At 43.5% G+C, this 14,980-nt stretch overlaps 1 protein-coding gene across 2 annotated transcripts; it reads right to left on the bottom strand.

The window, feature by feature from the left end:
• Window positions 1-822: 822 nt before the first annotated feature.
• LOC309715695 (pannexin-3-like) lies at window positions 823-7,011 on the bottom strand. 2 transcript variants are annotated; one of them, XM_082549014.1, is made up of 6 exons: window positions 6,706-6,840; window positions 6,268-6,460; window positions 3,587-3,729; window positions 3,069-3,283; window positions 1,885-2,636; window positions 823-1,383 (listed from the first exon to the last, which is right to left on the bottom strand). In XM_082549014.1, exons 2-6 carry the CDS (start codon window positions 6,449-6,451, stop codon window positions 1,325-1,327), a joined length of 1,353 nt encoding a protein of 450 aa, XP_082405140.1. In that variant the 5' UTR covers window positions 6,452-6,460; window positions 6,706-6,840; the 3' UTR covers window positions 823-1,324. The 2 variants fall into 2 exon arrangements, with proteins under 2 accessions (XP_082405140.1, XP_082405139.1); XM_082549013.1 differs by lacking the exon at window positions 823-1,383 and having other exon boundaries at window positions 1,390-2,636; window positions 6,706-7,011.
• Window positions 7,012-14,980: the final 7,969 nt, after the last annotated feature.

Raw genomic sequence — 14,980 nt, forward strand, 5'->3', positions numbered from 1 at the left:
TGATTCCTCTCTCTCCTCTATCTCAGGTGGGACATGGGTGTGTCTTGATCAGTGTTGGGGAGTAAAGGAATACATGTACCGGCGTATTTAAAATACAAAATATGAGTATTCCATTGTAAATAACTGTAAATAGCTTTGTGAAATAGGTCATTTGTAACCCTTTCAATGTATATATTTATTGTCTACTGCAGCAGTCTTGTAGGAGTGAGAAGCTTTTTCTGTTGAACTCAGTTTTCTCCTGCTTTTCAAAGTAGAAAAACATTAGAAAAGCAAATTGTTTTTTGGTTGACTTTTGTTTGGTAGGGAAGCTTAGGGACCTTTAGAGATAAATAATTGACTAAATAGCATTTCAAAAGAGAGAGATTGCTACAGTTTTGGCTCTTTCTTGGGTGGTGTTGGAGAGGGGGGGCCACGTTTCTTGGAATGTTCAATTTACCTAAGAACATAACACAAGTATACGAGTATTGTGTGATGCCTGTAAGAACTGGTGCAATAATAAATAATGTAAAGTCTAGAATCTAATTACATTTTGGTAATTTTATACGTTACGATTTCCATTTCATATGAATTGGCTTGGACCTCAGTGTAATTAATTTGTGTGTGTTTACTGTTACTTACAAATCTCTGTTATTTGTGCATTAAGAAAGAACAGAATTGTGTGAAATACAAATAAAATCACTTTTAAAATGAGTGGCTCTCAGTCAGCCTTTAATAAAGAGCTCAGTAGGACTTTGATGTAGTAGAGTAGAAGCTCTTCGATAAATGTAAAATACAAAAACTGCAACTTCGTGTGGTTTCATTCTGATTAAAAAAACACACAACTAAATAAAAACAGTATTTATTTATTTGGAAATATATAGAATACAAGTGTCTGTAATTCACAGAAAACAAAGGATAAAAGACAGGAATACATCAAATAAAATATTCAATACCCTCACCTTGTATAAAATTATGCAATGGAAGTTGCGGAAAATGAATAGCACCCATAGCTGCCACTGAATATGTTCTTTTGTGTCTTGATGGAAATCAGGAGTGTACAGTACGGACTGTATATTTATGGAATTCTGATTTCTGACAAATGTCATGTTGTCAAAGAGTGTTCTCTTGCACACTGTCCTTTAGTAATTTAGTCGCCTATACTGAGACACAAAGAAATTCAGTGGCAGATATTGTAGAAAACTGACAAATCCTGCTCCATTGACATTTACAGCCAGAACTTTTTGCATTATAACTCAAAAAATGTTTTTGTTTTGTTTTGTTTTCAGCCCACCCCTTCCCTTTCTTATTCCCCCATGTTATCATATTGATTAAGTCCATAGGAGGCCTAGTAATGACTAAATGGTGCAGTCTCCTTCAACTCATGGTACCCCTGGTGGTTTGGCTCTGTAAAGAGACGGAGAGGGCAGTTAGAGAGATTAGATGAAACTTTATTAATCCCTCGGGTGGGTTCCTCCAGGAAATTCAGTAGGACTAGGAAGTACCACAACTCTATAACTACCTATCTATCAACGTATCTATTGATGTAAGCATAAGCCAGTGTTTTGAAAAGACTCTTTTAGAAACGTAGGTGCTCTGCTGTGGTTACATACAGGAAGACAAAAACCAGTGCAGTTTAAAACCACACAGAAAAAATATTGTGACTTGGATTCTTTAGTTGCCACTGCTTATCAAACTGCTTCCTTAAAGTCCTGTTGGACATGACCTTCATTTCTATGCAATGAGCACTGTGAAAGCCACCCTACTATATATGTAAAACATTTGTTATTCCCTTTTTAGAACCTGCGTCTGTAGGTCACTTAATGATTTTCTGTACATCCCAAATGACGTAAACAAAAATAGCCACTAGCAGAAGGCGTTTGAGTGTGTAGATAAGTGTTACGGTACCGAGACTCATGTTCTCCTCCACCAGAGGCCTCTTCTCATTGCAGTTCACCACTCTTCCCTGTGCTGCTCCCAGAATAGTCATGATGTCCACTAAGTTGAGTTTCCCTTCCTCCCTGGCCTCCCCAACTTCCTCAGCAAGCTCCTTTGCTGCCTCTTCACGCTCCTCTATTTCCTCTTGGGTCAGCATTGCATGTAAACCTTGTTGTGCTGTGGTGTTTCCCACCTGTGGGGGTGCCAGAGAACACAAAGCCCTCACCTGCCCATAGGACTTCAAGTGAGCTATATTGGCACGTAAGAAGAGCAAGAGGACATTGAGGTCGTTCAGTGGGCAACCTAGCCGTCGTCTGTTGATGAGGTCCAGCGCTGGGAGGACCTCATAGATAGAAATGAAGGTGGTATCCCAAACAAAGAGTCGAAGGAGGCTGAAGAGGACGATAGGTGCCAATAGGATATAGATGGCACCATTAGCAACACTTATCACCTGAAAGACTAACTGGCCAATCATTTTACACTGAACCAATTCAGGGATCCAGTTCTGATCTCGCAGCATCCCTGTGCGTACAAAGCAGCTAAACTCATCCTGCAGGAAGGCAGACAGATGGAAGTAGGCCAGGTACAGGCAGGCAGCAGTCATGAAGATCAGGAGGAGGAAGCCCCGCAAGAAAAGCATGCTAACAAGAAAGTACGAGTTTTGTTTGCACTGCATGTGTCTCTCCAGAAGGGGGTACTCAAAGTACCGCTTCTTTTTGGCCCTGCAATGACACAAGAACAAACTCAGCATTATAACCATAGTCGTACTGCTACAAATACACACAGCTGGGAGCCACCCAACACAACCACAATGTTCTACTTTTGGCTCCTAGGAGTTCCTGACCACAATACCAACAGTACTGAGACTGTTGGTAGCTAAGCGCTTTGCTTAAGGGTATAACAAGGGTAGTTGCTGTGGGAGAGGAAGCGATCGCTCTTAGCTTTCCTAGTTTATCAAGAGACAGAAGAGCATCACTTTTGTATCCTCTGAATGATAGATACTTTTTACTGCTGCTGCAATGACCTAGTTTTATCACATGAGTCCTTGGAGATTTATGCAACTAGACATGTGAGTGAATCAATATTCATACGCTGAAGCTACTCAAAGCGTATGAACACTTGTGTTTACAAACTAACAATCATAAGTCCCTTACCGCTGCAACTCAGCCTGAAACGTCAGCGGGTTCTTAGTGTTCTGGCGCATATCCAGAATGTTTTGGGCCATTCGGACTGAGCGGTTGTAGGACTTGTCTAGTTCATCAATTATGAAGAGCAGGTCTGATCCCAGTGTGGGCATGACAAGCTGGCGCCAGAGTAGAGCTGGGAGGTACATCAGCACGGCCATGGCCAGAAGAGAGTAAGGGAACATCTGGACAGACAATGACAACAGAAATTAGAAATAAATGGAGAAGAAACACCCAATCATATAGATGAAACAAAAAAACAGCCAGTCTCACTACTGATCTTTTATTAATAAGTCAGTATTACAAATGAAGAAGCATGAATGATTTGTAAAGGGTTTTTAGAAAAAACTAAACTAAATCAATCCTTAACTCAGAAATGTGGTACACTGACATTTTTGACTGAAATTTTGCAGGGGTTTCAGCAGTTTATCATCCACTCTAGGCAGGAATAACATTCAAGAGTGCTTGATCAGAATCTTTGAACTCACTTTGTGTACCCAGAGGGAGCGCTCCTCGAAGTTCCCATCACTGTCAAACTCATGATGCATGAGAGAGTCCCAGCAGTATGTGTCTATATAGCTGGCCTGCTTCACAGTGAAGTTACTGGGAGGAAAACAGCTGATCTGAGGCCCTGCAGAATATACAAATATTGATCTATAACCTGATGTGAAAATGTGGAAAATTACTTCATGCAACATCAGTTGATTCTGTTTTGTCAATATGCCTGTAAGCCACTGCACAGTAGCAATCTCTCTCTCTCTCTCTCTCTCGCGCACACACACACACACACACACACACACACACACACACACACACACACACACACACACACACACACACAGAGTTTTCCATCCTAAAAGTCCAATGCTAGACACATGCTGTACATCTGAGGTGCTGCATGCCCTTTCCCTTTCACTGGAATAGATCTCTGTGGAAATCATATGTTTCCAAGTGGCAACATGGCATTTAAAAGAAAAAGAAAAACTCTGGGTGACTGTGTTCCAAATTTGTGCTCACCCACCTTATATTTAGTTCACCTTTATATTACCACATATTGTCCACCCACACCCATCTGTCATTTCTCAAGGGTGCTCCACCCTTAAACAGAGAGCTAGAGTTAGAAGACATCAAAGTGTGCCCCACCTACTTGCAGCTTTGCAAGAGAAAGAGTCTGTTTTATCCTTGCACCCTCCACATTTGGCCAGCTCAATATAAGTACAAATATGCTGCCACTACTCTACTGCCAGGATATAATTTCTCTCACCACTCCACCTCACGATATAGTGCATGGCCCACTTATCTCATGGGTGTGCATATTTTTGTAATTATTCAGTCCTAGTTAAGTGCTAAAATTAAGAACCCAAGCAGACATGGGGAGAACATGCTCCACACAGCCACATGGTGGATTAGAAACCAGGAGTTTTTCAATTCAGTTCAATACAGTGTTATTTATACAGCGCCAAATCACAACAACAGTCACCTCAAGATACTTTATATTGTAAGGCAGACCCTACAATAATGCATACAGAGAAAAACCCAACAATCATTCAACCAGGTATGAGCAAGCACTTTGGCGACAGTGGGAAAGACAAAGTCCCTTTTAACAGGAATAAACCTCCGGCAGAACCAAGCTCAGGGTGAAGCAGCCATCTGCCACGACCGGTTGGGGAGAGAGAAGGAAGACTGGATAAAAGACATGCTGTGAAAGCATTATTATAATTATTATTATTATGTACTAACCATGCCAGTTATGGTTTCATGCAGCTTCTTACATATTGCTAAATAATTCCTAAATAAAAAAATATATAAACAAAAACAACAGAGCATGCCTTCTCATGAAGTCTTGTAACAATATTTTCCCCTTCAGTTCCCTACCTGTGCAAGCCATTTGACAAAATGAGGGAGTTGAAAAAAGTTCTGTCCCTGCTTCTATCACCTCCTTTCAATCCTCACTTAATATTGGGAGATCGCCTCCACATTTGTGCTTTAAACAAGGCTTCTTGGCTAAGAGCACAGGTGCAAGTAAACCAGGCTCCAGACAACAGTACACTCAGGCACTGTTGTGAAACTGACAAGCCAGCAGATAAGCAGCCAAGATGCAGCAGATAAGCTGTGAATCTCAGGACCATGTCATGTCCTACACACACACTCCCCATCTCCTCCTCTGGTTAATCAACACATCCTCTCATTTGACTTAAATAGAGGGGAGCTGCTAGAGAAAAACTTTGGCTGGTAATTACAGCTTGCCACCGTTAGTGAACACTCCTCTCAATCATCCCCTGTTTCAATTAGTATCAGGCGCATCAGGCTGATTGCACACCGGCTCTGTAGAGAAGACGTTTAGTTCAAGGTCAAGACAGTCAGTCTCTGCAGCAATACACTTGTGGACCTGCCAAGTATATTTATGATTGTCAGCTGTGCTCTTTTTGTTATGAATGGCCGGGGATATAGTATCTGTGTGCTTGTTCCACTTAAATTATATATTTTTTTATTTTCCCCTCTGACAGCAGAAGAAATGGCAGCAAAAACAATAAAGTGCTGAATGGAGTTTTAAACCCTTTGTTATTTCTTGTTTTCAGTAATTTCATGATGTCTTGTCAATGTTGCATAACATGTACTGTTGAGGCTTTGAGGGGGTCTTAATAGAGTCAGCCGTTACAATCCTCCTTTTATGACAGATGTTTAATAAATCTTTCCTCTTCCATGACTGAGTAATTAATATCTTTGTTTTACAGTTCTTTATATTAAATTTCCTTGTATATTTATTGTAAGAGGGAATGTGGGATAAAACTCTGTTTTATCGAACCTGCAAATCTGTAGAGATTAAAAAAGTTAAGAACCGTATTGGGGGGGGGGGGGGGGGGTAGTTTGAAGAGCAGCAGAAATATTAGTAATATTAGAACTATTAGGTCTATTTCGCTAAGTATGAGACTCATCCTTATCATGAATTCAGCTACATGCAAATGATTAAAAAGACATTTAGGAACAAAAAGTACAAGATTCGTGTACAAGGAGGACTATTAACATTGCTAAAACAAGGACCACAAAATCCAATAAGAGCATGGAGAAAAAAAGACCTATAATATTCATGAGGGTATAATTAAGGGCAAAAGCAAATGGAATACAAAACAAATGTCCTGACATAGTATTAAAAAAAACAGTTGCTCACCCAGGGAGATTTCACGGGCAAATGCCATGCACACCAGCATCAGCGGAAGGCCCACAGACACAAACTTGATGACCTTGTCAAGAGGAAGCTCCAGTTCCAGGTGGCTGATACGGTGTATCCCAGAGTCATCCCGCAGCAGGGCATCAGATAGCATGGCCTTGGCCGCTGCCTGGGCGATTGACATTTTGAACACCTAAGCAAGAAAAAAAAGATGACTTTTTTTTTGTTTGGTTGTTTGTTTTTTTACCTCATATATGACTGCTTTCCTTAAGCTTATGTTCACTGCTGTTCTTCACTACATGTGACAAAATACAGCAATAACTCTGATAAATCTTTAGTAATAAAAGAAATCCTCTAGAGTAACAAATCAGAAATGGAATTAACATTAACCAAAGTATATTATCCAAAGACATCTGATGAAAGCTATTACCACCTTACCTCAAGTCTTTCTGCTTTCTCTGCTGATGTTATTTGAAAATGTGGTTGCAGAGACTAGAATTTCCATAAAAATCTGCACAGTGCTGGAAAGCAGCTTAAATAGTCAGGGAGGGTCTCAGCCTGGACCAGCCCAAGATCCAACCTCTCATTTACTGAGTCTAACTGTAATTACAGAGAGGACATCTGGAAGCATGTATTCTCCCAAATGGCACTGACTAAAGCAGACCTCCAGTTCTCAACAGCAGGTCTAACAGCCGGTTTGTGTGTGTGTGTGTGTGTGTGTGTGTGTGTGTGTGTGTGTGTGTGTGTGTGTGTGTGTGTGTGTGTGTGTGTGTGTGTGTGTGTGTGTATTTCTACACTGGCTGTAGACCACTTCAAACAAGTGAACCATCACCAGTGGCTTTTTCAGCCTCTATCATTCAGATTCTATTTTTTACTGCACTTCAGCCCAAGAGCTACTGCTAAGATACTGTTGCAAATAACACACCAGATGGCTTGTTTCTGTCCCTGGCAGGCTGTACATGCTGTACATTGTGCAAAACTTCTATTTGACTCCATGGGAGTGACAAGAACACTGTGACAGGGTTTTGTACTCTAAATGTAAGAAAGCTTTTATTTTACTTTATTTTTGCTTTTGCTTTTATTTTACTATAGATGATTTGCTCAAGTGGTTCTCAATTCTGACACAAAATTCCCACAACCACACACAAAGAAGCTTTGGTCACATGTTTGAATTCCTTAAGCATGTGCTAAGATTTAAATGTTTGTTCTTTCATGCAAGCCCACTGCTAGAATTCAGCAATGAAGGTTGGTATGGGTTAAAACTCTATTATAACTGAAAATCTTTTTTTATTATTTCATACTTTATTTAAACTAAGTTCTTCAATAATTCAATTTTCAGTTCAATTCAATTTTATTCATATACATCACAACAAGAGTCACCTCAATGTGATATGATCAAGCACTTTGGCAACAGTGGGAAGCAAAAATTCCCTTTTAATAGGAAGAAACCTCTGGCAGAACCAGGCTCAGGGAGAAGCAGCCATCTGCTGTGACCAGTGATGACGGTGATGAAGGGAGAAAGACAATAAACATACTATGGAAGACAGCCAGAAATTAATGCTAACATGTGGTGAGTGAAAAGAGTTCAGAAGAGGAGAAATGTTTAGTGCATCATGGGAAGCCCCCAGCAGCCTAACTCTATTGCAGCTAACTAAGGGTGGCTTCAGGGTCACCTAACTATAGGTTCTGTCAAAAAGGACAAATCCAAATTCAATTCAATTCAATTCAATTTTATTTATATAGCGCCAAATCACAACATAAGTCGCCTCAAGGCGCTTCATAGATACAGAGAAAAACCCAACAATCATATGACCCCCTATGAGCAAGCACTTTGGCAACAGTGGGAAGGAAAAACTCCCTTTTAACAGGAAGAAACCTCCGGCAGAACCAGGCTCAGGGAGGGGCGGGGCCATCTGCTGCGACCGGTTGGGGTGAGAGAAGGAAGACAGGATAAAAGACATGCAGAGAGACAGAGGTTAATAACAGATATGATTCAATGCAGAGAGGTCTGTTAATACATAGTGAGTGAGAAAGGTGACTGGAAAGGAAAAACTCAGTGCATCATGGGAATCCCCGGCAGCCTACGTCTATTGCAGCATAACTAAGGGAGGATTCAGGGTCACCTGGTCCAGCCCTAACTATATGCTTTAGCAAAAAGGAAAGTTTTAAGCCTAATCTTAAAAGTAGAGATAGTGTCTGTCTCCCAAATCCAAACTGGAAGCTGGTTCCACAGAAGAGGGGCCTGAAAACTGAAGGCTCTCCCTCCCATTCTACTTTTAAATACTCTAGGAACAACAAGTAGGCCTGCAGAGCAAGAGTGAAGTGCTCTAATAGGGTGATATGGTACTACAAGGTCATTGAGATAAGATGGGGCCTGATTATTTAAGACCTTGTATGTGAGGAGCAGGATTTTGAATTCAATTCTGGATTTAACAGGAAGCCAATGAAGGGAAGCCAAAACAGGAGAAATATGCTCTCTCTTTCTAGTCCCTGTCAGGACTCTTGCTGCAGCATTTTGGATTAGCTGAAGGCTTTTCAGTGAGTTTTTTGGACATCCTGATAATAATGAATTACAGTCGTCCAGCCTGGAAGTAATAAATGCATGAACTAGTTTTTCAGCATCACTCTGAGACAGGATATTTCTAATTTTAGAGATGTTGCGCAAATGGAAGAACGCAGTCTTACATATTTGTTTAATATGTGCATTGAAGGACATGTCCTGGTCAAAAATGACTCCAAGGTTCCTCACAGCGTTACTGGAGGCCAAGGTAATGCCATCCAGAGTAAGAATCTGGTTAGATACCATATTTCTAGGCTTTTCAGGGCCGAGTACAATAACCTCAGTTTTATCTGAATTAAGAAGCAGAAAGTTAGCGGCCATCCAGGTCTTTGTCTTTAAGACATTCCTGCAGTTTAACTAATTGGTGTGTGTTATCTGGCTTCATGGACAGATAGAGCTGGGTGTCATCTGCATAGCAGTGAAAATGTATGCTATGTCTTCTAATGATACTGCCTAAGGGAAGCATGCATAATGTAAACAGAATTGGTCCTAGCACTGAACCCTGTGGAACTCCATAATTAACCTCAGTGTGTGAAGAGGACTCTCCATTTACATGAACAAACTGGAGTCTATTAGATAGATATGATACAAACCACTGCAGTGCAGTACCTGTAATACCTACAGCATGTTCTAATCGCTCTAATAGGATATTATGGTCAACAGTATCGAATGCTGCACTAAGGTCTAGCAGGACAAGCACAGAGATGAGTCCACTGTCAGAGGCCATAAGAAGATCATTTGTAACCTTCACTAAAGCTGTTTCTGTGCTGTGATGAGCTCTGAAACCTGACTGAAACTCTTCAAATAAACCATTCCTCTGCAGATGTTCTGTTAGCTGTTTGACAACTACTCTTTCAAGGATTTTTGATATGAAAGGAAGGTTGGAGATTGGCCTATAATTAGCTAAGACTGCTGGGTCTAGAGATGGCTTTTTGAGTAAAGGTTTAACTACAGCTAGCTTGAAGGCCTGTGGTACATAGCCGATCATTAGAGATAGGTTGATCATATTTAAGATCGAAGAATTAATTAATGGCAGGACTTCTTTGAGCAGTTTTGTAGGAATGGGGTCTAAAAGACACGTTGATGGCTTGGAGGAAGTAATTATTGAAGTTAACTCAGAAAGATCAATTAGAGAAAAAGAGTCTAACTTAACATCGATGGTACTAAGAGTAGCTGCAGATAATATTACATCTGTGGGATGATTACTGGTAATTTTTTCTCTAATGATAAAAATTTTATTTGTGAAGAAGTTCATGAAGTCGTTAACGTTAAAGGGATTGTTGGCTCAAAAGAGCTCTGACTTTTTGTCAGTCTGGCTACAGTGCTGAAGAGAAACCTGGGGTTGTTCTTATTTTCTTCAATCAGTGATGAATAGTAAGATGTTCTGGCTTTGCGGAGGGCTTTCTTATAAAGCAGCAAACTATTTCTCCGGGCTAAATGATGATCCTCTAAATTTGTGACACGCAATTTCCTCTCCAGATTACGAGTCATCTGCTTTAGGGTACGTGTTTGAGAATTATACCACGGAGTCAGGTACTTCTGATTAGAGACCTTAGTTTTCACAGGAGCTACAGTATCCAGAGTCGTACGTAGTGAGGAGGTGAAATTATTAACAAGATAATCGACTTCTGTTGGGGTAGCGTTCAGATAGCTGCTCTGCTCTGTGTTGGTACAGGGCATTGAAGATGATAACAGTGGGTGGATTATATTCTTAAACTTAGTTACAGCGCTTTCAGAAAGACATCTACTGTGATAAAGTCTTCTCTCCACTGCTGTGTAATCAATTATTGTAAATGTAAATGTTATCAGGAAATGATCAGACAGGAGAGGGTTTTCAGGAAACACTGTTAAATGTTCAGTTTCTATGCCATATGTTAAAACAAGATCTAGAGTGTGATTAAAGTGGTGGGTGGGTTCTTTTACATTTTGAGAGAAACCAATTGAGTCTAATAACAGATTAAATGCCATGTTGAGGCTGTCATTTTTAGCATCTACATGGATGTTAAAATCACCCACAATAATTATTTTATCTGAGCTGAGAACTAAATCAGATAAAAAGTCTGAGAAATCAGACAGAAACTCTGTGTAAGGCCCAGGTGGACGATAGATGATAACAAGTAAGACTGGTTTCTGAGTTTTACAGCTGGGGTGGACGAGGCTAAGCATCAGGCTTTCAAATGAATTAAAAGTCTGTCTTGGTCTTTCATTAATTAATAGGCTGGTGTGAAAAATTGCTGCCACACCGCCCCCTCGGCCTGTGCTTCGAGATTTCTGGTAGTTAGAATGACTCGGGGGTACATGAACTAGTTTTTCAGACAAGGTAATTGTAATTTTAGAGGTATTGTGCAAATAGGATAAAGCAGCCCCACATATTTAGTATGCACACTGAATGACATATCCTAATCAGATAACATATTTCTAAGATTTATAAGGAGAAAATTAGAGGTCATCTGAAATTAGTTTTACACCAGATATAACAGGACGTTCAGCTTCATGTCTTGACATTTTCACAGAATATTGTCCCAAAAATCTTGTGAATAATCAAGATGTTGTTTTGGGTCATCAGTGGTTTTCTCCTAGGAACTCTCCCATGGATGACATTTTTACATGGTTTCTTTTGATTGTTGGATCATGATTCAACAATCATTCAAGTGAGGCCTGCAATTCTTTAGAAGTTGTTCTGGGTTCTTTGGTCAGCTCCTGGTTTTCAGTGTGTTCATGCAGTAATTTTGGTATGCCAGCTACTCGGCAGAAGGTCCACCCTTTCCCTGGCGGGTCGCGGAGTATGGGGGTGCCTACTGGGGTCAGCAGAGGAGCTGGCCCCAGGGAGGGGTCCCTTCTTTCCCTCCCCATCTCCAGCTGCCTCCCTCTTCCCGCTCCACCACAACCACCCACACATGCAGGGCCTTGGAGTAGGGGTGTGTCACCAGGGTGCAGAGGAGGCATCCCCCCTTCTGTCCCCTTCTGGCTGCCTCTGCCTCAATTTTATCCCACAACTTAGACATTCACATTACTCACACTCTCATTACACATACATATAGGATCTTGGGGGTGGGCACGATACACGGAATCCAAATTACCATCAGGGTGTACACCTCACCCCTGGCGTCGTTGCCCACCTCTCAATTTTAAATACACGTAGACATTGAGGGCTAGCAGGAGGGGCTATGCGCTTACCTGCTGCTCTCTGGCAGGTAGCTCCATGCCCTCCTGGGTTTTAAATGCACCTTAGAACACACATGCATCAACACTACAATGAGCGGGCGGAGGGAGGTTTGGAGTCTTCACACACCCCCGTTCTCTGCGGCCTGGTGGAGCGGGGGGGCTAGGAGGAGGAGTTGGCCGTCCGACTGGGGTCTGGAGTGTGGGGCCTCCCTGCTGCTGCAGAGTCAGGGCGGTCTGCTTCTCCCCACCGCAGGGAAAAGGGTAACACCACCTGGGTCTGGGTGCAGTTCCCCCCTCCAGGGGCAAGGGTACCTAGACCCGGTTCGTAGAGTACGCTTGGGGAGTGTGATTGTGTGTACAGCGTCTCTTTATGTCTGTCTCCACGTTGGTTGAGTGTGGAGTAAGTGCATATGAGAGCATGAGGGTGGGAATGGATGTTTGTATCTGTGTGTGCCTGTATGTCTGTGTCTATATGTCAGGTTGGGTATCAGACGCCACCTCTCTGGGGACATCTCAGGCCCTCCAAGGTTTGGAGGCCTATCTCCCCCCACCACTTCCCCTGCCGGTGGCGGACTCCCTCAGACATCGGTGTGTTGGTGGTTCTTTGTGTCCGGGGATGGGCGTCCAGGTACACACCGGCTCACTCCTTGGCGGCCGCTTATCGGGGCCTGGAGCCTGGGGCTCGCTCGGGCCACTCCGGAGGTGGGGTGCCCCCGGCCCCTCGGCCTGGGGCTCGGTCACTCAGGCACAGCTGGCTGCTGGCGGAGCTCACGGGCGCGTCACTGCAACCCCCCCTGGCTTCTGCTCCGCGGCTGCTGAGTGAGCCCTCATCTGGGACTCTCCTCAGCTCTTTCTGGGACAGTGGCGCGGCTGCCCCTCTGTTAGTCTTCCATGGTCTCTTGTGTTCTGGGGGCCTCTGGATGTCTGGAGTTTTGATCTCCTCCATACCTGCTTCATGCCCTGAAGGACGTGGCAGTGGCTCCCCACACCCTCTAGATTGTTAGGGGGTTTCCCATGGCAAATTGGTCCTCGGTGAGGGAGCAGACAAAAAGCAAATCAGAAGACGCCTATGAGTAAAAAGTCTAGGGAACAGTTCATCCTGCCTGAATAGAGTTACTAGGGCTCTGCCCTGGAGCTGGGCCTTGGAAGGGTGCCCAAGGGCGAGTGCCTGGGCCCCTTTAGGCAATGGGGCCCAGGCTGGCGCAAGAAGAAGGAACATGGGCCCACGCTCCTGTAGTCCTGTAGGGGTCGAGTACAGTGTGTGCCAGGCGGCAGCCAAGGGGGAAGACCGTGGCAGGCTGATACTGGCTACTGAGGGTAGCGACTGGGATGTGGAATAATTCTGGGACCAGTCTCCTAGAGACTCCTGCATGTACATTCAGGAATGGTTCCGGTGGCTGTATGTTCTGGATACTCGGTGAAGAAAGGGGCTGAGTTGGATCAGGTGGTGGAGAAGGATGCTGGACAGACCTAGCTCACCTAAATGTATATTGAGGGTGCACTGGGAATGTCTGGTAGAGGCCTTGGTCTGTGAGATCTTCAACTCCCACCTTTAGCAGAGCTAAGACTGCATTTCATGGGAGAATGGGGACATTGAGTATGAATGGACCATTTTTACTCTGAGTCGTGGTACCAACAGGCCAAGCGGAACGTGGCTTGAGCAGTGGCTGAAGCAAAAACTCGGGTGTGGGAGGAGTTTAAAGAGTCTATGGAAAAAGACTGTAGGACTGTGTCGATGAGTTTCTGGCAAACCCTCAGGTGACTCAGGAGGGGAAAGCGGTGTTTTACCTGCACAATGTATGGTACAGGTGGACCGTTGCTTACTTCAACTGAGGATATTGTCAGGCAGTGGAAGGAATACTTTGAAGACCTCGATCCCACTGACACGTCTTCTGTAGGGAAAGCAAAGTCTGGGGACAAAGGGGACAACACATCCATCACCGGCGATGAGGTCACTGAAGAAGTTAAATAACTCTTTGGTGTATGAGGTTTGCCCTGAGTTCCTAAAGGTGCTGGATGCTATAGCCTGTCAAGGTTGACACGCCTCTATAATGTTGCGTCGAGATAAAGGGCGGTATCTTATGGTTGGTGGTTCCCCTCTTCGCGAAGGGGGGCCAGAGGCGTGTGCTTCAACTACAAGAGGATCACACTCCTTAGTCTCCCCGCCCATTATTTGAACCTCAGATACAGGAGGGTAGGTGCAAAACACTGCATCAGCTCTTTACCCTCTTGAGGGTACTTGAGCATGAATGGGAGTTTGCCCAACTAGTCAACATGTGTTTTGTGGACTTCGACCATGTCAGTTGGAGAATTCTGTGAGAGATGCTTCGGGAGTATGGTGGTTGGTACCGACAGGTGTCTGTCAGGGCGGTTGCTCCGAGCCATTGGATCCTTATACAACTGTTGCAAGAGCTTGGTACACATAGGAAGTAATTAGCCACACTTGTTCCCGGTGGGTGTTGGACTCTGCCAGGACTGCCCTTTGTTCATAAAAATTATGAAGAATTGGTGACACAATTTGATGAACTTGGGTGGTCTCAGAATCTCACCTCTACAGAACCACATCATCTGCAAAAAGCACAAATCAGGTGGTGGCCTCCAGCTCACTGGAGTCATTCACAGCCGAGTGTGAAGCGGCAGAAATGAGATGGCACCTCCAAGTCTGAGGCCATGGTCCTCAGTGGGAAAAAGGTGGAGTGCCCACTCCAGGTTAGGGACAAGTTGCTGCCCTAGGAGTTTGTTGGGGTTTGCAAGTGGGGGGAGAGGGGACGGGGAGATTGTTAGATGGATTGGTGCTGTAGCTGCAGTGATGTGGATGCTGGACCTATCCATTATGGTAAAGAGAGGGCTGAAGGTAAAAGTGAAGCTCTTGACTTACCAGTAAATCTATGCCCTGGTCACCTATGGTCACCAGCTTTAGGTAGTGGCAAAAATAACGAGATTGTGGATACAAGAGGTGGAAATGAGCTTTCCCTGAAGGGTGGATGG

Source organism: Aulonocara stuartgranti (assembly GCF_965226115.1).
Source record: "Aulonocara stuartgranti genome assembly, chromosome: 10".
Taxonomy (NCBI): Eukaryota; Metazoa; Chordata; class Actinopteri; order Cichliformes; family Cichlidae; genus Aulonocara; species Aulonocara stuartgranti.

Coding starts and splice junctions, on each gene's coding strand:
- LOC309715695 (XM_082549013.1), bottom strand. CDS start 6,451: ATGTCAATCGCCCAGGCAGCGGCCAAGGCCATGCTATCTGATGCCCTG. Junction 3,730..6,267: donor TGCCCGTGAAATCTCCCTGG/GTGAGCAACTGT, acceptor TATATTCTGCAG/GGCCTCAGATCAGCTGTTTT. Junction 3,284..3,586: donor GCTCCCTCTGGGTACACAAA/GTGAGTTCAAAG, acceptor TTGTCTGTCCAG/ATGTTCCCTTACTCTCTTCT.